Source organism: Lycorma delicatula, chromosome 1 (assembly GCF_047948215.1).
Source record: "Lycorma delicatula isolate Av1 chromosome 1, ASM4794821v1, whole genome shotgun sequence".
NCBI lineage: Eukaryota > Metazoa > Arthropoda > Insecta > Hemiptera > Fulgoridae > Lycorma > Lycorma delicatula.
The window spans coordinates 223,608,915-223,634,792 of record NC_134455.1 but is presented as its reverse complement, the minus strand read 5'-3'; the positions used below and the strand labels follow the sequence as shown (position 1 = coordinate 223,634,792).

Sequence of the window (25,878 nt, the reverse complement as noted above, 5' to 3'; positions counted from 1 at the left end):
GCAAATCCTCTTTCAGTTTTGATAACTGCCCACATAGTTTTAGATTTATTATTTGAATTGAGTATTAGTTAATCATAATATTATCTTTTAGCAGTATGAATAACACGAGTAAATTCATCTGTAACTTTTAAAATAATTCTAGAAGTTAAGACACAAATTGGTGTTTACACATTTTCCCGGAAATTTCTTAGAGTAGAGCTAGATTTTACAATTCCTTTAGTAATCTACGCGCTTTTTTTTGTTTAAATTATTATTTTTTTAATTAATTACCAACAATTCTTTTATATACGTGTTCAAGCGCTTTCAGAATAAAATTCCATCATACGGTACTAAAAAGTTTTTTATGTTATAATCTCATTAAAACTAAAACTTATTGTGTGAATTTGTTTATGTAAAGTAATACAAGATAACAGTGGTGGTCATAGTTTAAAACTGTGTCGACTTTACCGTCCTGTCATTGTGAATGTCTTCACCGTTATAGTAAAACGTAATGGGAACGGTATGTTCTACTCACTCTATTGTGATAGTTAATCATTAATTAATGTGATTAATTTATCATGATAAATTAATAAACGAACAAACAAGATTTGATAATGATGTCCTGTATATGTACTAAATGATAACAATAGAGTGAGTAGCCAATGAAACATTATAACTGTTTTCATTGATGTTACGAAATGTTTCATTGATTATACGAAAATAACTCACTTATTTTTGTTTTGCAGTCATACTGAATCCTTCGTTTTTTTAGAAACCAGTTTAGAAATTTGTTTTATGAATATTTTTGGGAGGTTAAACTGCAATAAGTTTATTATTTTTTATTTATAAAAATAGCATAATTTAACGTTTTGTGCATACTACAGCAGTTAATGTGCCGGACAGTAAACTATATACGCGTGTATATATATATATATATATAAATATTTTTTTTTAATAGCCTAATTCATCAATGTAAGTAATCGCAGCGAATTAAATTCATGAGACATTTAGTAATTAATGACTTTTGTAAAACAAAAAAGAGTAATGATTTACTGTTTTAACGAAATTTGGTATTATAAAATCGTTCGTAAAACGATAAACCAAAATATGGCCGTTTCTAAACATAGCTTTTATTATCAATAAAATAAAAAGGTGAATTTATTTAAGGCTCGGAATGTACTTTTACTGAATATTTAAAGTAACCTATAATAATTTCCTAATTACCCTGGAAATGTAGTTCAATTTTAATGATTTTATCACAGAAAATATATTTAAATTTTTTTCTGTAATTCGTCCATGAACAAAGTTTTCGTTATCTGCTGAAACGTTATCCACGTACTGACTATCGTGTCTACGTTAACAAATTTCATTTCATGATTGCCTTGTTACTAAAAACCCATCAATAGGCTTACCATATTTTTTTGGATCCAACCCAAGACATATTTTTGAAATTACTCAAAAGTCTTAACAGTTTACCAAAACATTAAACTTTATTTATTCAGTTATAATTTCCACTAGATATGACTTTTTTCAGAAATGGTTTGTTTTAATTACATCATAAAATTCACAACAAGAAAGTTTTGAATTAATTTTAACATTTAGCAGATGATTAACAGTAGATACTGAGCGTCTACCCCTTTCTGCAGACCAAATATTCCCTGTAATTGAAAAAAAACTCTCTCAACTGGAGCAGATGTCTCAGGCAAAGACATCGCAAACTCAACCATTTTAGAAATATTGCAACATGAAATATCAGTCTTTTGAAATACCTTAAAAACCTTTCTACTTCTCTTCAGTAATATCTGATATTTTTTAGAACTTAAACCACAACCTACCCTTTGGTTTTGAATTACCTGGTTCAACAGTGTACATGCATCAAGTAGGTCATCAATATTTATGGAATCTTTTATAATTTCATTAAAAACTTGTGCACTCTCTTCTAAATCAGACCAGGCAATTTCAATTTGTAATTTATCCACTGAAACTTACTGACTTCATCAAAACTGGTTCTCCACAACTATAAGTACTGGAACTAGAGTTATAGAAATTATCTACGCTTGAGAAAAATGTTGTTCGTGAACATCATTATTTTCTTTTAGAGTGCGTAGAAATTCTTTGGCAAAAGATGGTATAAATTTGTGGGTTTTTCTTTCCTGAAGTTGTCAAATTAATTCAGAATATGACTTAAATGCTTTTGTCACTGTTATAGAATTAGCTTCCAATTTCAGAACTACATTATTAAATAACTGTAGAGTACCATATAAAAATTTCAAAAACAGTTTACTTTCTAGATTTTCAAAAAAATCAGATAATAATTTTTGGAATTTGTCATAAGATAAGAAGTATGATTTTAGGCATCAAAAATGGAAATAATTCTTTTTGTTGCAGGTAACAAACTAAGGAACCTTTTGCTACAATGAGATAATACTTTTTTGTAATCTGTTTACACAAATTCACTGAACTCTATGTTTCGTTACTCTTACTGTATATATGTGAAAATATTTATAAATTTTTATAACAATAACTTCTATATCCAGGGTTAGAGAATCACATGCTGTTTGTACTAAATTGTACACAATGTGAGTTGAACAATCAATTCCTAAAATAGGTCTATCTAGATCACTCTGAACTTTTCTGAACACAATTTCATTCACCTTCCTCTTCCCAATACCAAAATTACTGTTAGTGTTATCAGCAGTATAACAAACGAATGTTTCTTCAAGCTTGTATTTTTTTACACACAGCAAAAGATACGAGTCAAAATTTGGGCAGTTTCACCTGACACTTCATTGAAATTTAAAAGTTTAACTTGAATTTCCTCCTCCAGAATGAAATATCTTACAACAATCGAAACAAGTTTTACTTCACTTCTGTTTGAACTGTTTGTGATACAACACATTATCAAATATAAATGGCAAAATAACCTTAACAATAATTGCCTCGGTTCTACTTCTAGCAGATGAAAATTTTGGGTTATATAACTTTTTAACCAATTTAGATGTGCAGTCTGATGTTTTGAATCTTAGTTCGTGTCTAGCAGTGTGGTATGAAAATGTAGTTTCTTTAGCAGCACACTCAAGATCACTGTTATTGTTATTCCCATCTTTGGCTTTAAAAGAATCTCTTAAGTTTGCTGAAGCAATAGCATTAATAGCACTCCTATGTTTAGCTGTTTTCACATGGTCATCAATATCACCCTTTCCTTTACGTGCAACAGAAAATTCTCCAGTACATAGTATGCAATAAACAAGTTCATTGTTACTGTCATTATACAATTTCAAAAATCTGTTGTAGGTTAACATTAAACACACACTTTCTTTTGCTCACTGATAAACGATGAGACAAAAAAGGAATAGAGATAAAATGATCAAAAACATGTAGATGAGTTACTTCACACACGAAAACAAAATAAACACATTACCCTGGTTGTGCTGCCAAATGACTAAGTAAAAGGTTGTGGTGAGACCGGCAGCCACGCCTCTGTCAAAATTGACATCAGCACTTCCTCCAAGATCAGTTGAGAGATGCACGGCCATAAGAGAATGTTTAAAAATGTGATGTTGAATATATTGGTCTAAAATAAAAAAATCCTCACCAGTCATAAAATTCTCAAATCCCAGACATTTTTGCAACCCCGGACAGCACTAAAAAACCAGGACTGTCCAGATTAATCCTGGACATATGGTGAGCCTATCTATCAATCTTATTAAAAATATCTTTTGTACGTTGTTTCTGAGTATATTAAGAAACAATAAAAAAAAAAATTATGTTAATTCACAAACAGTTGCTGTGAGATTACAATATATATGTATTTGGAAATTTCTTATCTTTTCTTTTAAAAGGGAAATGTAACTATCATCTCAGTCATTTAGTTTACTAGTAAATTTACCTAACAATATCACTGAACAAAAAAGGAGTGATATTTTTTTATTACAAAAGTTATACTTTCTACAAGTTTTATGAGAATGTTTTAATTTTGCTATATTTGCAAGTGATAATAGAAGCTGAATTTTTCCGACCGAAAGAGGAGATGTGTAAGACATAGTATGAAAATTAGTGTCAAACATCATTGATCAGGAGACTCTGAAACAACATATTAGAGGGGACAATTTTAGGCAACTTTTTATTATGTTGCAGAGTACATACAATTAACAAATAAATGTAAAATGAATAATTAACATTATAAATGTGGCAATTTTGTAAATTATGTATGGACAAATCAATAAATATTGATAAGTACTAATTGAATAGATAACTTAAAATCAAGAAAAGAACATATTGGTTCTGGTTTTATGTTTTAAAAACAATTAATTTTTTTTTCACTATCAAAATTGACTTTGAGGATTAAATTCTCATTGGACTTTAAATTAAAATTGTATGTAAGATCAGTGGTTAGCAGAGCCTATAAAAATTTGGGTTTTATTATTGGAAACGCTAATGTTTTTAATAAAATCTAACAATTTTCATTTTTATTACTCATACTAATTTATTAGGTCTCATTTAGAAGGGAATTATATAATTTGGAGTATTGCAAATAAAATAAATAGGATTAATTTAAAGTGAACAAATAAAAATGTTAAATTATTTGTATTTTAGAAAACTTAGAATTTAGAAAACCTTTTGTGATTCATTGAGTGTGTCTAGTGGAGAAATTTCAATTTTCTTTATGGTATAGGAAAAATCTTGGAGCTTTAATATATTTAAACAGAATCATTAATGGATTTATGGTAACTCCTGGCTATTAAGTAAAGTAGATTTTTACATGTTCCTGCTATTAAAATGCACTCTAGGCAAATATTCTATATGCCTAGAGCTCATATCTTACAGTACTTGAAATCACCATTATTATTTATGGTGAAAAACTTTAATGAAATTTGTACAAAAGAAAACATTTTGACCGTAATATCAACGAATTTTTAAACATGATTTCTATATGTTATTGAAGGTTAAACCAACATGTTGTACTGAACTGAATTGCAGTATATTATTGTACCTAAGGTTTTATGTATACAATTTTTGTTGTTGTTTACTTTTAATTTTTATCTTCTAATACTATTGTTTGAAGAAAAACTTCTGTTCACTGATTTATGCAAGATTCTAGTTAATCTATTATTAATTAGTTGTAAGATTGTATTATTATGATTATATATGTGTATGTGTAGGTGCTCTATAAGTGGATTTGTTCTGTTGTTTACCAATTAATAAATAAATAAAACTATTTATTATAAAAATTATTCTACTACTTTATTACTTAGCTTAAACAGGTTTACGATCAAATTTTCATGTTACTTTTTCTTTGTTTTATATATTAATGATTAATGGGGTCTTGAAATGGTGACAAAACAGCAACTAAAAACAATAATTGAATAATAATAAGCAATTATAATTCACCGCAGACAATGCACCACACAAACATGTATTTGTCCCTCATTCACTTTGTGGTTTGAATATAAATTAGTCATTCTGACAGCTTTTCTTTTAAAGCAATGATGTAAGTAATACTATGTACCATTAATGATGACAAAATTTTCTCTATCTGGAATGTTGTTTGAAGAAGCAATAATTGTATATACTATATAATTTAGTTTGATTATTACAGAGTAATTTAAAAAATACCATACTGTACAGGTGAGTTCAAAAAATATATAGTATTTCTATATGTATGCACTACAACTTAAGTAAAGTTTTATTTGTATGAATCACATTATTGATGTTCTGGTATTGATTGAATTTAATTTAGTGTGTTCAAAATGTCCCTTTAACCACTCTTTACTTTTTAATGATTGAAGATGAAACATAATTCTTGTTGCTTCTACTAAATGATACTGGCTTTTGTTTTACCCAATATACAATCTCCCCATCTTTTGGCGGCTGTAGAAAGAAGGCAGCTAAAGGTTTTTAAATTTAAGAGTATGTGGCACATTTTTAAAAATATATTCAAAGACAAAAAAAAATACTGTTAACTGCAGCTCAATAAATTAATCTGTCAAAAAATGGTGTCTGATCAAATTTGAAGTAATACTATTTGCCGACCGATAGATAGTTTAAAAAAACTAAAAAAGGAAAACTAGTAGGCTGTTGGCAACCTAACCAACATGAGGTTTTCAGGAGTGTTGTTCAAAAGATTTTCATAATTAAATTATACAGATCAAAAACCCAAAAATAACAAATAACATTTTTACTTATTACTTTTTATATAACATTTTAAACCACTCTTTTAAGAAATAGATCAACAACATATTTTAGGAAAATTACCTTTTGGGAAAAGTATTACCTCTTTTAGAGCAAATGTTTAAACACTACACCCATATTTTCCTGGCAATAATAGACACATTATTTAAAAAAACTCCTCATGTTATGCAGCAATTACAACAGTGAAGTGCAACATGTAAACCTTTGTCCTAGTTTTGAGATAAACAGACTTAGTTTTGTACACTTCCCTCTTCACATACCCTGAAAGGGGTCTTGTGACCTTTCTCAACTTGTCTCCTTTCTAAAGGAGACAAGTTCATTAAACAAGCCCACAGTTCACAACTTTCTTGTCTACCTATACATATTCCTTCAAAATGGGTATTCAAAATACTAAAGACTGGTTTTCCTTAAGGAAGGCTGAGATCCTCCTTAATATGTGGATCTCTGTTGTTATATGCATGGGTTTATGACTCTTTAATGTTAGGAATAAAACCAATCTCTTTAAGTATATGGTATTTAAACTGGTCAGTTTATGCAAAATTGTTGATCAGTAATGCACTTCTCCCCCATCCTGGATGAAGATATGCATCTTAATTTCTCTCGCAATTTTGGATGGAATGGTTGTCTACTTCATGAAAGGATTCGTTACTACTTCAATAGATATGATTGTTATTTCACAGTTCTCCTCTGGATAGATTATGCCTTTCTCATCATCTATTCATATTAATTATCGTTGATCCTTGTTTCCTTCCCTGTGAACTTCTGTGAATTTCTACTATAAGTTCATTTTATCCACGTCATCGGAATGAAAACATTAATAAACATAAAAATATTAATAAACAATTAAATAAACATAAAAACATTAATAAACCTATGTTCTACAACATGGTCTTCAGACAGCTTTGTTCAAACTTCCTGGTGAAATTTTGTTCATATTCATTCTATTGTCACCCCATTTAAGATAATGCAAAAGTTGAGTAAATAAATATTATACTAATGCAATTTAAACATTTTAAATTGCCTTTTCAAAATCCAAATATTTTGGGCTTTTTTTGGTACTTTTAGTTCAGCGAATTGCAATCAAAAAAAGGGGAGGTGCACAACTAGATGTTACAACAGTCCTAAATCCAAAATTTCAACATCCTACGGCTAATCGTTTTTGAGTTATGCGAGATACATACGTGCGTAAGTACAGACATCACGCCGAAACTAGTCAAAATGGATCAGGTTGGTCAAAATGGATATTTACGTTGAAATCTGAAAACCGAAATTTTTCGCGATCACAATACTTCCTTTACTTCGTACAAAGAAGTAAAAATACAGTAATGAAGTATTGCATATATTTCAGTTGGTCAAGTTTATAAATGGGGAAAGGAATACTAGGTTACAATTGTCACAGATTTTCGTTTACTTATAATTAAAAAAAAATTATATCAGTGAATTATAATGATTTTTTTAATATTATCTTTAAATTATAAACTAAGGTAGAATCTGCAAAATTTAAGTTGCATCAAGAAACGTATATTAAATAACTTTTTGAAGTATCCTAATTATAAAGGTATATGAAATGGAGTATACAGTATATTAAAATTTTTAGCTCAGTTCTGAAATAGAAAATTTTCTAAACTGTTTTTTCGAAATAATAAATTAGTTTTTAAAGACTTCGATTCAGGCTTAGATGGAGGAGGTAACAAATGTAAAGATAGCAGAAGTGCCAGAAATACAAGTTTTGAGGAGAAAAACTAAGCGTAATTATATCAACAATGTAACAGTAGTTTAACAAATTGTGATCTGTTTCATTTCACTACAATTATCTAATTTCCTACATCGCGGTTAAAATCTTAATCGATTCAATTGTGCGATCGATAGCCAGTCGGCTACGGTATTTGGCAGAAACCATTTTTTTCTCAAAACCTAGTGGTAATCGTAGTTTATATTCTCTTAGATTTTAGTTAGAACTGTAACTTCCGTTGTCTAAACTTCTGGGACAGAATGATACTTTTTTCAGATACACTTAATTTATTTGCGTTATACTGAATCTTGAAGACAGTCAAATATCATACGAGATAATATGATTTATTGATTTCTGAATTTAATTTCGTTGGCGCAAGTTGGCTCAAGGAATATGTAAATTGGTTTTTGTTTTTGTGTTCAATTCTAGTCACCTGTTGATTCGATGATATGTGGGAGCAGTGGCGGGAAATGTTTTTAAGTTTCTTGTTGTGGGCCTAGTACATGTTGAATGTTGTTTCGTGTTGTCCTGCGAATGTAGTTTATAGGTATTATGATATAGAATAAATTATAATTTGAATATGAGCACATGGTTTATTTCGTTGTACGATTGTTTAGTGATTGCTTAATGTTGGTGTTGTTATTTTATTTTATCGTAATATTATAACCTTAAACCATTTTTCGGTGTGTTGAACAATTAAGTTTTGGTTAACTGTTTACAAAATGGTGATTTTTAGGTTTAACGTCAGAAATGTAGGCCTATTCATGGTCGCTTTATTTCTATTGGTCTGATATAATTAATTTGTAAATGTGGGGAGTTTGTGACTTCTGCATTGCAAGAGAGCAGTTATTCTAATATTGTAAGCAAACATTTTCCACTAGAACAATCCTTGTTTAGTATATTACTAGTATATTTCAAACAGAATAATTACTTGTAGGTATTTCACTAAATCTTGCAAGTAGGTATATATACATTTATAAATAAATGTATAATGCACTTAATACTTTGTACATTGAACAGAGCAAATGTATTAGTTTGAATCTTTTCCAAATGCCATTCATAATTAATAATCATTTCCTTATTGGAGCAGCTCTTTGGAACTAATAAGATATTTTTTGTGAGGGATATCAGTAGTGTTGTTGCTAATGTAATAATATTTTACTTTAAAGAGGTTAGGAATTTTCATAAGTATTTAATTGAATAATATATTTTGTCTCGGTCTTCCTATTTTTATTTTTATTGTGCAGTTTTTATCAGATTTTGTGAATTTATAAATCTAATTAAGGGAATATATGATCATATCTATTATATATTGTCTAAAATTTTCTTGTGGTTAATTAAGTTTCTTGTGGACTATGTGTGTCTTCTTTCTACAAGTTATTTGCAAAATTTGATTTTGTTTTATTGTGTAGTCCCTTTGTAAGTTCTTTTATATGTGAGTAAATGTGCTCCCAGTCTTGTTTAGTGAAGTGTTAAAAGTCTGTGTAAGTACTACAGCTTTAATTTCTATACTCCTGAGTTGATGTATTGTCGGGGAGTGCTTTTAAAGAATTCTGTGTGATTTGTTTGTTTTGCTGTTATTTTGAATGTATTTATACCTTTCCTATAAAGTTGGAAACTTTGTATCATTGTTGGTTGATGTATTTATTTTCTAACAATAGATATGCGTTCTATTTGTTTCTGTATTTTATTTAACATTTATCAGTATCTATGCTTTGGTAGCCATTATTAAGCATCAAATGTTTTAATGTATTCAGATTTTCAGTGTTGTTTTTTTTGACAAAGGTTTGTTTATTAGGTGATATAAAAGCCTAAGTAGGTTACATATTTGCTGCGTAGGGTGGTTAGATGTGTTTTGAATAAGTGTGTCGGTTCTAGTGTATTTTGTAAATATTTTAGAGGTGTGTTTGTTATCTACTTTGGGTATGGTGTGATAAGAAAATGAAGTAATTTGTTGTGTTCACATCCTGTAATGAAATGTAAATTTGGGATACAGTTTATTGATTGAGAAGTATGTAAAATTGTCTTATCCTTTGTGGAAGGATTTGTCAAGATATCAGATCCTTTATGATGCTAGTATCCTTTTTTTGTAGCTGTTATTTGAGATTGGAAATTTTTTAAGATATTTATTACATGTTTTCTCTAGTTTATTATGTATCAAGGAGCCTATTCTATAAAGTTACAAGTTACCAATAGTTGTACAACAAGAGAAATGAAGATGTATTACAGAAAGATGTAAATGTAGAGTTCAATCAAGTGAATTCTTTCAAGTTACTGGTGTTTTCGATTACTATGCAAGTAAAACAATTGAAAAAAAAGGTCTAGTTTGTAATCTTTCCCTGTAAAACATATGTACAAGTTTACAAGTCATCAAAGATAGGTTGAAATATTTTTATTGACATTAAATGTTTGATTTTGATTATTCAATAATGTGTAGTTTGTCATCAAATACTTTCCAAATTTTTGAATTTAATGAAAGATTTATAATGAGTTCGGTTAATTTGGAATCATTACTCCAAGTACTTGTGCTTCACATGAATTTTCTAACAAACACTTATTTTGTTCCTTTGTTATTTCTTTTGAAAAAGTAGTAAGCAATACATCTTTTCTTTAGTATCCACTAGGACAATTACCTTTCAATCTTTTTTTGAAATAATTGTTAAGCTACTGAATTACTAGTAAGAATAGGTTAATAATACATACAAATATCATACCATAATAGAAATTTTGTGTTTTAAAGCAAGTGCAGCAACTGGTACTTTTGTGCTGCAAACCTGTAAAATTGTAATTTTTTTTGTACAAGTATTCTGTTTGTTTCTGGAGACTTAACTTGTAACTTACAAAAACAGTGACCTGTAATTGTAAGATTGTAACTTGTACTTTGTGGAATAGGCCCCAGGGATTTTTGTATGATCATGTATGTCTTGTGAAAATTATTATCCATTAATATTCAATAGACTATGAGCTGGTCTAGTGGTAAAACCGTCGTCACAAATCACATGTTTAAAAGCTGATTTTTGAAGTTGAAGGTTCTGTGGTTCAAATCCTAGTAAAAGTTAGTTTACTTTTGTATGGGTTTGAATATTAGACAGTGTATACTGTTGTATTTCGGTGGTTGGGGCTCAATTCATACATCTCAGTAATGGTTGGCCTGAGTCTGTAGAAGACTGTACCTCATTTACATGTCATACATATCATCCTGATCTCATTTGTCCATGGGGGTTGCTTTTTGTTCACAATTGAACAGATTTCAATGTGCACATTAGAAAAAAAAAATCAAATGTAGAGGTTTAATTGTTTAGCTGTTTTAAGTATGTGTCTACATTTATGCATTCTTTTATTGTTTTTGAATAAAATTTTAAGGTTTTTTTTGTACTGTCAGAGATTTTTGTGTTTTTGAATTAAAGTTTAATTGTTTGGGTGTGAGATTTTGTTTTATGCATTGGATATTAAACTAACATATTAATGGATAAACCTTGCTTTACTCATCAAGGTTACCTCATTAAGAAGTAGCCTTATTTTTTTATAGTCCTATGCTCCCCAAGATTAATCTTAGAATCACTGTGCTTTGAACTCAAACTGATCTCTCTATCTTATATACCCACCTTCACCTGTTTTACTTGCTGAGCATTAATTGTAATAAGTATTTTTATAGTTATTAGTACAACTGATTAACACATTATTTGATATATGTCTTATTTTCACATGTAGAGAATTTATTATGTATAAATTTAGTTTTATATCATTAAATTTGATATGGCTATTGCTCATTCTTAATTTATAAAAACTTACAGTAAAAATCATACTATTCTACATTTATTATCACTACCATTGATTAAAGGTTAACTGATTGTTTCATTTTCTATAGTAGTCTTGTCTCAAGGTAATGCACTATATGTTGTTTTAATTTCATTTTAGAAATGTTATGTTCTTCACCCAAAGAAATACTTTATTCTTTGCAGGCCATGGCTCATTTCCTTTTTTTAAAGCTTTAATCATTAAATCAATTTTATCGAAATAAAAACAACAAATATAATACAAATTTGATTTACTTTTTGATTTCTGATGGTATTTTATATTAACTGTAAAAAAATCCATTGTATAATGCACAGGCAAATATATTTTAATAGACTTGCCATTTATTGTATATATCATACTTTTTTTGTTCTGTTTTATTTTTTTAGGAGGTTCATGAAATTCCTCTGTTGTGAACATGTGCAGTTCTGGAAGTAAAAGAAGTTAATGTAAAGTAACTTTGTTATAAACTTTGTGTTTAGCTGTACAAGTAATACATTTTTTACACAGAATAATTCACCTGAAATTCTTAGATGGTATTGGTGAGTCTAACGTATATTGCTGCTTTTCTGACATAATACAATATGAAAATATAATATAATATGAAAACCATTGAAGATCACATTACATTAAAAAACCAGAAAAAATTCTTCTAAAAGCATCCCACCCTAAAAATGTTTTACATTTTGACTGCTTCAGCTTATGATATAAAATATTTTTAATCAATTTTTTCTATTTTTCTTAATTATCTGTTCAGGGTGTGGCAATAGTTTTCGGCTTTTATCACAGGGTTAGATGGTAATTTACCAACAAATATAATAATATAATTTTTTTAAATTGTTCTGATTTTTAATATTTTAATTTATTTACTTGTAAATATTTTCTTACTATCTTTTTATTCTATGTGCCATGTTATTTGGAAAGAAATTTTATTTTAGTTAGTTTTACCTTTTAGTGCTTGGGATAAATAAACTGTTTTTTTAAAAGTAATTTTTTTATGTGAGTAGCCTAAAATTTGTCATTTAGGATGTTTTAAAATAAACCTTCCTTTGCTTTAGGACAGAATAATGCTGTTAACAATTGAATTTGAGAAAAAATTTATTGTGTGATAAATAGTTCTGTAAATCTTATTATTTGCCTTTACATTAGTTATAATAGGTAAAAATAGTAAGTAAAGAAGGATGTAATTTTCAGGGTTTTCCTTGAAATAAGGGATTAAACTCTAGCCGTATTGCACATTCTAGTTAACTTCATTAGTGTTGACTAGTGCATTAGTGTTGACAATTTTTTATGAGCTGTTTATTTTTTGGGGAATTGTTAGTGTTTTCTAAAATAAAATTTAGTCTGTGCAAAATGATTATTTAATCATTCTGTGTATCTTTTCTGTTAGATGAAAATTGATTAATTAAAAAAGTGTTCTACTATGACCTTTGCATTGATGCTATGGTGTATTTATTATTGTTATTTTTTTTATTTCAGATTTAAATCAAAGAAAATACATAATAAATAAAAATGAAGACTGATGGAGATTTGATTTGCAAGCAGCCAGATGTCTTCTTAGTAAATAAAAAACAGAAAGTTCCTGAAAGTAATAACTTTACTTATACCCAAAAAAGTACAAAAATAAATATCTGTCTTTCAGAAAATGCATCATTAAAACCTAATATTCACTTCAGTAATGAGAAGGAGAATAATAGTTATATACAAAATTGTTTAACTAAAGGTGGGTATCACAGGAATGAGTTAATTTATTAAAAATATTATTTATTTCTTGCATTTGTTTGGGAGCTAGTGGTGCAATTTACTCTATTGACTGATAATTTTAAAATAGATACATCTGTGTCTTGAAAAAGACACAGACGTATCTATTTTAAAATTATCTCTGTGAGTGGGATATTTTATAAGGTATCTCTCATTTCATATTTTGTGAGTTTTAACATGAAGCCCACACCCTTTTGTTTATTACTTCTTAAATATTTTCACACAGTTGTTTTAAGTAGATCATTGTTTCATTGTGGAGAAATAATTCCACCACAAATGAATTACTGTTTTGAATAACCTGTTGGAATAATTACATTGTAGAATAGTTTTTGCATCCAAATCTGTAATTTAAGATTTTTTATTCACTTTTTCTTTGGAAGTCAGTCCATTTGAAGTAGCCCAGAAAACATAAGCTAATTGCTTGACCAATTCAAAATAGTTGACACTTACCCACTTGTTTCCTACATCTTTCAGGACCTTAAAACTATTTAAAAAAAAAATCTTATTTAAGCTGTTTACCTGTGGCTGCCATTTTTGTTATTAATGATGAAGATAACTCATCAGAGTTATTTGAAGCCAAAATTTGAGTTTTTAAAAAGAAATTAGTTTTCAAAAATTCATAAAACTTTAGGGGTGAGTACATCACCATTAATATTATTTGTGGTAAAACTACTAACATATACCTACATATAAAAAATAATTCAAACTATGCCATCCCTGCCTCTTGAAAAAAATATCAAAAGTTTAATTTCACCGTTTTTCACGTTCAACTTTATTGATAATTTCCTCATAGAAAGAAGAGAGGTAGGTCAATAAACCACTGAACCAATCTTTTAATTCATTCATTTCTTCATAAGCATCACATTGTATAAGAACATTATTGATTATTTAGCAATGTGCCAAATTTAATTATTTATTATTCATATAGAGGTAATTTTTTCTTCTTGTAATGTATGTTGGTAGAGTGTAACAGTGTGGTTTGTACATGAGGATATAAATGTTTTTTATCATGAGTTTTTAACAAAAATTCATTTTGTAACTTTTCAGACCACAAATAATAATAACCTAAAAAAAGATAAAAATAGAATTATATTTTTTTATTGAAAACTGTTTATTAATCTATAATGTAAAATTAGTTTTTATTTCTTGTACTTATCTTTCATTTGATGTTATAAAAATAATGTTATTCATGTTGTCTAAGCAAACATTCAACTATCTAATTTTGATTAAGCACAGTTTCATATAACTGCTAATATTTATTAGAATTTTATTTGTATTATCAAATCATTTATTGAAATGATGCCCTCTTTGTATAAAGTATGAATATTTTAAAATAAATTACAGAAAAATGTTTAGATTTTAAGATATGTGGAAATTACATAATAAATGAAAAAGAAAGTTGCTCCTGTGTTTTGTTGCTGCAAAAAAAGTTACCCCATCAACCAAAATTTTGCAGTTAACATTGTAGTTCTTTTATAAATGTAGTAGTAATACATTAACAATTTTTTGTTTTTTTTTGGTTGTACTCGTTTACCAAACTTGCCTAAATTTAGTTGCTCCTGAAAACCTGCAATTTTCCATTCATCTCAGTATCCAATTTACCATGTGTGGCTGTGCAATATCATACAAAACAAAATTGTTCAGGATAGCATCCTACATTTGTTTTTTATAGCTCTTCTAAGATTTTTTTAACATTTCGCAGTACGTATCAGCGTTGACAATAGTTCTAAATTCAAAAAGTAAGCCACCTTGTTTTGTCCCAGAAAACAGTAGCCATAAACTTCTTTACAGAATGTTTTTGTTTGAATTTCTTTGGTTTACGAGATGGTGAATGCCGCCATTATATTGACTGCTGCTTTGTCTCTACATTTGAATAAGAAATCTAGGTTTCATGGTAACAATGTGATCAAAAAATTATGTTAATATGTTGCGTGTGGTTCGCGGTTCATTCAGGATATTACAGTTTATTAATTTAAAATGTTCATAATTACAACCAGACAAATTAATAATGATAATAATGGTGATAAATACAATAATAATAATAAAACAATAAACACAAAAATTAATATGGTAATTACAACCACAATAATAATTAGGATAATAGTAGTAAATGATAATAATATTACATGTCAATAACAACAAATCAAACAATTAATACGTAACATAGTACATGACATAAACCATAACATTATCAAAACGGTAAGCGTGCCATAAAAACAGAGTGTAATCAACGAAGAATAACAATCAAAATATCACACATCAAATAGTGATAAATGTCAATAGTAAATAATAAATACAGATTACACGTAAAACTTAGTTCAAAATAAATAATCGTTTGGAATTTATTCCAGGTAGATAAATAGAAAACTAGAATTGAGACCCATTGACAAAAGAAACTGCTAGTCTTAACCCATTTTAACCACTAGTCTTGTATTAACAAACAATCATACAGTGTTCACTTGCAAATACCTTTGCTGTTTACCCTAACAGTTTATGATTGAAGTTTATTGCATTATTTCTTTCATTTATACATTATAGTTTAACTGAACTCACTGATAGTATTTCTTGTGTACTTGGATTTACTAGTGGCTTCACCTTACTCATATCGAACTGGATTCAGGACTCTCCTGAATTGACCTCTTGCATTCTCGTCTCGCAGACTCACACCTGTCACTCTCCTCGCTGAACCGTTGTTGTAACGTCTCGCTGGACTGGTTCATAGAACTCTGCCGAACACACACAACTCCATACCTCTGCTTGCAAAACTGCCCTTGCAGAACCGATGCTGTAATGTCTCACAGACTAGTTCTAATAGAACTCTTTTTTAGTTGGTCTTACTGGGCTATTTATCTGTCATTAGCCTCTTTACCTGTCAGACTAGACCCAAGTCGAAGCTTGAGAACAGTTGACCAAGGCTTTTTTTTCCCATGAATTCCAAACCTGGTCTCTTCTCACCATATAACAGGTGTTCATTGTGTGACAGTGGGCAGAATAACAAAGGACGATTGTTAAAACGAATTTATTCTTTACAAAAAAGGTTTTTTTTTCCTTTCTAGATACCTCCAATTATATCTTACTATAAAAGTAATAAGTAGTAATTAAGTATTGGTAGGAATCTGTTACTTAGGCCCGCTATACTGGTATTGTTACAATATATTTATGTATATAATTCTGTTATTTATATGTGTATATATATATATATTTTTTTTTTGTAATAAAATTCAAAATTTTACAAAAATATTTCCTTTTTCGTCGTTAGTATATTTTGTATTTGATAAAAGTTTTCATTTTTGTTTCAGAGAGTGGTAAAATATACAGGAGAACCATAAAAAGTAATATACTATACATTCCACAAGAAACTTTTAAATATTCATCATTTTTAAAAGTATTAGCTGTTTTATTATTGATATGTGATATTTTCTATCTTCACATTAATCTTCAGAGTGTTGAAGTTTTGTTACAAAATTCACTTAAAAATGTTGAGAACTTAGAAGAACAATTGAAATTCTCCAGGTTAAATTCTGAGTCATTTAAAGCTGATGTTAATTATTTAATGTACTTAAATAGAATGTTGACTAAAGATATAAATTCAAAAATAGAACTTTTGATCAAATTAAATAAATTATTCATAGATCATGCTGATAGTTCTTTGAATTTTATAATTGATACAATTAGAAATAGAAAGAATGATGATGATGACATTATACGAATTGTTAAAAAGAGAAGTACTTCAAACGGGTTAACACAATATAATGAAATAAGTCAGACTTTATTGTCTGATAGAAACCATGGTCATTATTTGGAAGATTCATTTGGTAATTCTGACCAAGATGCAGAAAATGAATTAAATGCTTTACCGAATAAAGATGATGTCCAGTCTCTTATCGGTAACTTAAATTATGAGAAAAATGAGATGAATTTTAGGACTGGATTGCAAAACATTACTTTTGATGGCTTTAATACTTCTTCTGAGGGCTATCGTGTTAAGAGACAAACTACTAACAACTCTCGGTCAAACAACAGAGGTAAACATCATAATGGCAAATTGAAAAATCGAGGTCACCATCGCCACGTCAATTGTAACTTATTTTGTTGCTCAGCTGGTAAACACTGATATTTATTTTAAAGTACAGTGCTCTTATTATTATAGCACGCATGTACTGATTATATCTTTGTGCTGTTCAGTTAAAGGGGTCTTTTTTTTGTGAGGCTGTACAGTTCTGAAATGTGGCATTTTATAGTAATTCATAATTTTTCAGGGGATTATAAAATTGATTTACTTGTATGTTAATCAGAGTTTAAGAATTTATGCACCTTAAAAGAATAGTTAAATAATTTGCTTTATTAATTCACTGTTATTAAACCAACCGCTATTATTAACAGAACAATTACTTTAGTCATCTACCATTTAGAATACTGAACTTCTCAGAACTAAAAGTTTCTTGTTTACTGAAGTGTTAGGATTTTTTTTTTTAATGAAGCATTCTTTATCTTTAGTTGTGAAACTAAGCGATTAGAGGTGTAAGTAACTTAGACCTTAAAAACTAAAACTAAGCTTTTTCCAGTTTTGATATCTATGTGATAGATATTCTACATTTAATTATTTCCTTGAGTAATTGATTGCTACACAAATTCTTTCAAACTGAAGCTATATTTTAACATTCTTTCTACAAAATTTTCATATTTTTTGTTTATTAAGTAAACATAACAAAATTTTATTAGATGAATGTAGCAACATGTCTTTCCTCCTAATTTTTTATGCTAGTTGATGTCTAATTAATTAAATTTCTCAATTAAGTTTTTCAAACGTGGCACTGTTGGTTTGTATATGAAATTAGTTATAATATAAAAAAAATAAAAATATAAATCAACCTTATCAACAATTTACGTTATGTCTCTAGCGCTTCTAGTCATTCAATTGTGTTTTGGAGAGAGATTTTTTTTGTAATTTAAACCATTAAAATAAAAAACAATTAAAATTATAAAATATTAAAATCATAACAACTGGTCGTCATTGTATAAAAGTAATTACGTCAGTTAATTAATTATTATTTATTCTTTAAATTTATAATGATATATTTTAAAGAAACTGGTTTCATTTATTAATGAATGAATGTTCTGTAAGTTGCTGTTTTTAATTATTTATGGTAGAGCTTCAGCAGATAAAAACAGTTAATGCTGCATCTCCTGTATATTAGCGTACAGGTCACTAAAGAAACTATTAAGTAAGTGGGTGGTAATGGACAGGGACACAGTGTAGTACTAAATTCTGTTTACTCTGGCATCTCATTCAGTTATAAGTATGTGATACACAGTTTTCTTACAACCATGTGTTTCCTTCGTAGTCCTCTATATATATATTTTTTGTTTGAATTTTAATTATGAGCATTATGTGTATTATAGGTGTAACAATGTTAATTTATTGTTGCATTAATTAAGTCTCTATATGCACATGCTGGCATGAAAACTGGTGAGATTGCTTTTGCATGTGCATGCTTGTGTTGTGCATATACTTTTTAAGAGGTATAATTTTGTATTGCATTTATTTGATGTAGATGAAAAGTATTTACAATTTTTTTTATGTGCTTATTTACCTTAATCTAATTTATTTCCTTTTTAATTTAGTTTTAGCTACATCAGCTGGTCGTAGTGTATTGTGTTTTCCTTGCTTTGATGTTGTTGAAAGCTCTGTTTGTTATTATTACGTGAATTCTATTGTAAGAATAATGGTGTGCATTAATTTAAGTAGTTGGATTGTTTTTAGTGTTATAAGCTCATTTGAGTGTTTCTTCATTAACAGAAGAATCAGAAATGAGTTTTTCTTTTCTCTTATAATCATTGTTTAAAAATATAAAACCAATAAAATTATAATTTTATTACTTGTGATGTCATTGTTTAATCTCCGATTTTTGGAAAAAATTATTAGTTTTTTATTTGACTGCAAATGAGGATAATATGTTTGATGATATTGTATTTTATTTAAATTAAATCTTACATGAAAGTATTTTGCATAAAACATCTTTTCTAAAAGCATGATTCTATGAGAACTGAGCTTTTATTTTTTTTACTCTATCTATGAATCATAGTGTTCAATATGTTCTTGTTATTTTGATTTCGTTGGTGTTTTATTCTTGTTTGTTATGAGTGATTCTGGTCTTATATCATATCCGCCTGTACTTTTTGTTAATCTCTTTGCTTTAGAAAAAGAAACATAATTTCTTGGTCATATATATCCCTTTCCATATTTCTTTTCTATCCAGACCCAACAAATTCTTATCCATTAGAATGTCTTTGCATGTTATATATGGACTCTCATTAGCTTCTTAGTACTTGTAAGAGACTGGTCAATTACGTGCCTGTTAAAATAATACGAAGGAGTCATCTGCTTCATATCCTCCTTATATCAAACTTTTTCTGCATAACTCTAAATATTTTTCTCAATGTATAGAACTTTCCATGTTGTCATTTATATTAAGGGTTATCTTGAAAAAAATTTTTTGTTCCTTTTAATGGATTCCAGCTTTTTGATTTATAAAAAATAAGATTACAATAATAAGAAAATAGTACATTTGTTTGTTTTTGGATTTCCTTTATAAATGGATTTGCAAATTATATATTACTTGTTCTAGTATGAAAGTATAGGCTTTAGGCTTTAGTCCAATTAAAATCATTCATTTTCTTTTTTTTTACCTATATATATATATATATATATATATATATATATATATATATATATATATAATTATTTGGTGCTTTTTCAATGGATTAGGTGAACTTTTTAGTAAAAAAATGCCATTGCTGAACCAGGATGCCACTTGAACCAGGACCATTCAGATAAAATGTAGAGATGCTGCCACTTTGCCACAGAGGTCTGCTAACCCCCATGACAAGCTGTTTTACTATAACACTTTTTCTTTCTTAATTTCAGTTTTCTTATAATACAGAAGTTTTTTATTTTTTTTTAGCAATTCATCTCCAACTGGATGAACTTGTACTAAAAGAAATAAACAGTATAATCAAATATGAGTAATAATATAAATAGAGATATTTTATCATTCGCATCCGTAGTTTTTTTAATGGAATATAAATGATTAAATTTATTATACAGTTTATCAATGTTTCACAAGTCCATAACCTTGGAAATTAAACACTTAAATCATGTTTATTTAATTGTGCAATTAGATTTCATTCTATAATTTAAAAATACTCTAGAATAATACACTACTTAGAATTAAAAATAATTAAAATACCCACCAAAATTTAGCTATTGGTTATGTAAAAAAATTTGAAGAATGTTTTTTTTTTTTTGTATTTACTGTGTAATATTTTGACACAACAGATCTATGTACAGTGGACGTATGTGTTTTTCATGGCCATGTTAATAGATATGTTACAAGATCACTTTTCTTCCTGTTGAATTTGAATTAAGGGGCACAAGTCCAGTTAATATACACTTTAATTCCATAATGGCTGTTATAAATAAGGAAAACATACATACACACACACACGTGCGTGCACATTTATATTTAGTGCATCTCTCAGCACATTTATAATTATTTACTTAATTCTATTCTTATTTCCTAATTTAATAGTAATGCTCAAGTGTTTAAAATTTTAAATTTTAACATACACTGATTGGATATTTGTTACTTTACAAATACAAAGGTAAACATCTGTGCAGTCAGAGTTAAACAGTAATACTGTTATTTTATTCTTATCGAACTAGAACTCATGAAGTTTTTCTAGTTGTCATTGTGTATGACTTAAATTTTTATTTGTATGTAAATTATAAATTGTAAATGATTTGGTGCAGGGTTTTAATACTCATACATTTTTAAAACAGTTAATAGGCATCTGTTTGATGCTGCTTTGTATAATGCATCTAATTTTATGAAAGGAAATTATAACTGTTCTTCCACCCAAAATTGCTGCTGTTAACTGCTCTCCCCAAAACAAAATTTGGGTTCAAAGATTTGTTTCCCAGAGCCACCCTTAAACATTACAGAGCTTTGTTTAATTTCTAGATATCTGATCTCCATCTCTTTAATCAGCATTTCCCTAATCCCTCTTATTCTCTTCTGATTAACAAAGGTACTGAAATTAACACTTAAATATTTATTTACTTGACAGTTTTGAACATTTTATAATTACAAGTAAACATTTGGTCCTCTTTAGCATATAATTGTAATAAGGAACCATTTTGACTTTTCTTGTACTGATAGTCAACTGTAACTTATTCCAACGTTCAGCAAGACATTTAAGTTTATGTTCCAGAACTACTAGATCGATTTTGACTAAACTTAGTCAGATTACTTGTGTATATGGAGCTTTAATGCAATTAAATTTTCAGCTTAAAAGGTCAACAGGGTGAGGCTGTAGAGCAAGATCACCCTCAGTATCTTGAGATTTCACCTAATTAAGTTCATATTTTCCTTAGACATTTGTTAACAATTAAAAAATAACAATATTTGCAAAAAAAAAGTTTTTGCAAAATCACACCCCAACCCCAAAAAATTCTGTAAACTACAGAATTTTTTCACCTGTGATGTTGTGACATCACAGGTACATCTACTGCTTGGTAGAATTAAGTAAATGGATAGTATTTAAAGAGTAAAAAAGTAATTCGTCTGGCTGGATCTCGAACTTGATTGCTGATTGACTTGGTACCTGGTGTGTTCAAGTCTCGTGGCTACACTGGTCTGCCAACTGCACAAGCAACATTTGTTCTTTTGTAAGTTGCAAAATTACATTAGTTTAGTTAACGTCGACCATAGCCACTAGTGCTACCGCACCCACACGAATCAAAAAATATGGTATGTGCACACGCTTTAGTTAGAATCATTGAATTAAATAAACGAAAAAATATATTTAAATAGAATGATAAATATTTTAAATTAAGTTGTGTGTGTAAGCCATGCATGAGAAACAACCCACAGTTGTAAGACTTTCTGGAAAGTGGCCTTAGCCGCATGAAAGGGAAGTCCTACAACTGTGTGCCACTTTTTTATATTTATGAGGAAAGAAATTCATGTGACTAATTTTATCTTATCTTTTCCCTTAAAATATTTTACGGCCTCCAAAACTTATTTCAGCATATCTCTGATAAATTTTCTTTTATTTGATTGAAATTAATATAGTTTTTATTTTTATGTTTTCTAATAAAAGTTAATTAAAACTTACCCATTTAATTTATCCATTTATCTGTTCTGTATAATCCATGTTGCACATTTCTCTGTTTTTATTGTTTTGTCAGATTATTTATTTCAACAATCTTTAAAACTTTAACAAGTTTTTTTCTTAAAGCTACAATATTTGAATAAATTTTAATTATAATTTTCTGAAAATTTAGCCATGTTTTACTATAGCTTTTAGAGCAGTTTAAATACGATCATTTTAATAAATTATATTCTGTTAATATATGTGTATGTATTTTTATACACATATAGGTGATTGAAAATTGCACTATGGTACTTCAGGAGCTGATTTGGGGCATTAGTATAAGCAAAAAGGTGAACCTATGCCTAGAATCACTTTGTTTTTGAGTTATGATGAGCAAAACATTTTGCCCAAGGGTAATTTTTGCTCCAAGGGTAAAATGAAGCTGTATGGATAGTCTTGAGATTCAAGCTAAGAGGGAGATTTACATATTTTGACCTGAAAACTGAATAAAACAGGTCTCATAATTGTATCTCTAATAGTTTTTAAGAAAATTGTTACAAATTCAAAAAATTGAAGATAAAAATATTATTTTTAGGTTTGCTAAGTTTATGAAATTACAAATTCACAAATAAAAATTTGTAAGACGATATAATTCTGAGAAAATAGATATAAATAAAGTCATAAGAGAAAAATACAATCTTTAAGAAAAGTCAACTTGAATTCAAAATGGAACAGACTAGAATATGGCAAAAAAATTACAATTTAAGTTGAATCTTCATCTTTTGAACGAATGATGACCTAATCAACTCTTAAAATAAAACATTTCTCAGATAATTTATTTTTTATATATTTTTTTTTAGCATTATAATGAAGATTTATGTGTGTGTGTGCATGCGCATGCACATGTGTAAAATTAAAAAGAAAAAGATTAAAACCTACAATTAATAGTAAAATTGTTGTGTCTTGAATACTTTCCTACAGCATGGTACTTTCTAAATTCATAGAATGAAATTTCATAAAAAAATTTTGTGAAATTTAATTTTCATTTATGTATGGAGAATGAAATTAAATAAAATGTATTTTTTCCCTAAGTTTTAGTTTATTAATTTTATGTATAAAAATATGATAAAACCTATACATATTTGATGCTGTTTGCATTTACTTGAATGTGTCTTAGTTATTTAAAATACTGAAGGCTTTTGAGGTGAGGCTCTTTTATTCATTATCATGGATTAAACTAGTATATAAAATTTATAAACATTACACAACACAACATAAAATAATTTGCACACCAATATAGACATTAATTCTGTGGGTTTTAAAATTAAAATGTTAATTTGTTACAGATGCTAGAATAAATTAAACATTTTTAGATACAATAATTCTTTAATTATGTGCACCAGTTTAGATTATGTTTTGTTACATTACAATATTTTATACATTTTTCAATGAATTTATGGTTTAAAATGTCCAAGTATTCAACATTGTTACTCATGTTTAAGTAACTGGCAGCATTGTGGGGAAGTACATTTTTTATTCTCCATTAATTCATGAAAAACCTTAAATTCTATGAATCATTAAGTGTGTATCCTAGAATAACCATGTCATCCTGTGTTGTACAACCATCTTTTATCGAAGTATTCAAGACAATTTTATTTTTTTTTACCTTTAGTGATTTCATTTTTTCCTGACTGAATTCTTTTGTGGCAACAAACTGTATTTGTAGTTTGGATGTTGCTTCTTGTTGCTTCAGTTGTTTAATTCATATAATACTTATACTACACTGAAATGTCTGTGTTGTAAAATATAATTAATTTGGTTTCACGTGTTGTCTTTTCATTACTTATTTTTAGTATGTTAACTTTAATTATGTATGTTACATATCTTAAATCAATACTTTTTGGTTAAAGGTTTTTCTTATTTCAGTTGAACAGAATAGATTGTATTATATTTATCAATCTGAACTTGGTTTTTCTTGCTTTCTTTTTGCGTTTAATGATTATTTTCTCTCTATGTCCACTAACTTGCTTAACATTAGTAATTCTAGATTATTATTTTTATTATTATTATTATTCATTAGTTGATGTGAGGATAAAAATTCAATTACATCAGTGATCTAGGTACTTGCAGAATCATATTTTATCTAGACACTTAATGAATTCTTGAACATGACAGTGGCATATAGCTGTCACTAAATACACTGATCCACCTGGTAATAATGAAACATGAAGGTGAATAAAAGTGTGTAATTCATGCTATGGTTTTATTTAAACTGGAGTTTCAGATCAATCTTTTTCAACCTTTAGATCAATCAAATTTTTAGTTATATTTCAAATATAATACCCTTAGCATTGAACCAATAAAAAGGAGTGTACTTTACTTGTTGAGGCCTTGGAATTGGAAAGTTTCTTGTGTTATTTTTTATGAAATCCATGATGTTGAAAATTAGTAATTTTTTTTACAAAAAACAGGTTTCCAATATTTTATTAAAAAAATGAGAATATTTTAATTGTGTACTGTGCCTTTTCGACCGACTTTGTAATTTTGTATGTGATGGCAGCACTGTTTATAATGTATATCAATAGTTTCAACCATGTTAGACAGTTCAGATTTGGTAGCTGAGTAATTAGAATATATTTTATTAAGTGTGGTGATTTATTTTGTTTGAAAATGACAGATAATAATTAATTAATTTAATTTGCATCAAATTTTGCGTTAGAAATGGAATAAAAGGCAGTGAAGTGATTAAATTGTTTTTTGTGATGATGTTATGTGACATCAGTGGTTTATGGTTGGTGCAAATGATTTTAAGAAGACTGTAAATTACTTATATAACATTATATGTAGAAGATGACAAAAGGGTTGGATGGATGTTCTAACACAACCAACTGATGAAAATATTGACAAAATAAAGGACATTGTGATTAATGATTGTCAAATTAATATTAGGGAAGTTGCTAAAGAGGTAGGTATCTCTCATGGGGTGTGAAATAATTTTAACTGGTATTTTGAACATGAAACGAGTAGCATCAACTATGAAAAAAAAAACAGCATGGCAGAACAGTTGTTAGCAGACATCGCTTATGACGCAGAATTAATCAAACTTGTCTAGAGATGACGAAACATGTTTGTACAGTTATGATATTTAAATGAAGGTCCAGTCACCCCATTGAAAACAAAGTGAATAGTTGCTTCCTGAAGAGCTAAGACTGAAAAATGCATGCCAAGGTTTTCCTTACTGTTTTTTTTTTTTTTTATTA

The 25,878-nt window shown here is 28.2% G+C and overlaps 1 protein-coding gene across 5 annotated transcripts in view; it reads left to right on the top strand.

Moving 5' to 3' along the window:
* LOC142329094 (uncharacterized) overlaps nucleotides 1-25,878 on the top strand; it is a 76,934-nt gene that overhangs the window by 18,958 nt on the left and 32,098 nt on the right. The window contains exons 1-4 of one of the 5 annotated variants that reach the window (XM_075373440.1): nucleotides 5,495-5,607; nucleotides 12,088-12,240; nucleotides 13,178-13,421; nucleotides 16,759-17,562. In XM_075373440.1, the coding sequence (XP_075229555.1) occupies nucleotides 13,211-13,421; nucleotides 16,759-17,562 (1,015 nt within the window). In that variant the 5' untranslated portion in view covers nucleotides 5,495-5,607; nucleotides 12,088-12,240; nucleotides 13,178-13,210. Of the gene's footprint in view, nucleotides 1-5,494; nucleotides 5,608-8,141; nucleotides 8,451-8,538; nucleotides 8,763-12,087; nucleotides 12,241-13,177; nucleotides 13,422-16,758; nucleotides 17,563-25,878 lie in introns of those variants that run through there. The other 4 variants (XM_075373432.1, XM_075373446.1, XM_075373460.1 and 1 more) reach the window with 4 other exon arrangements.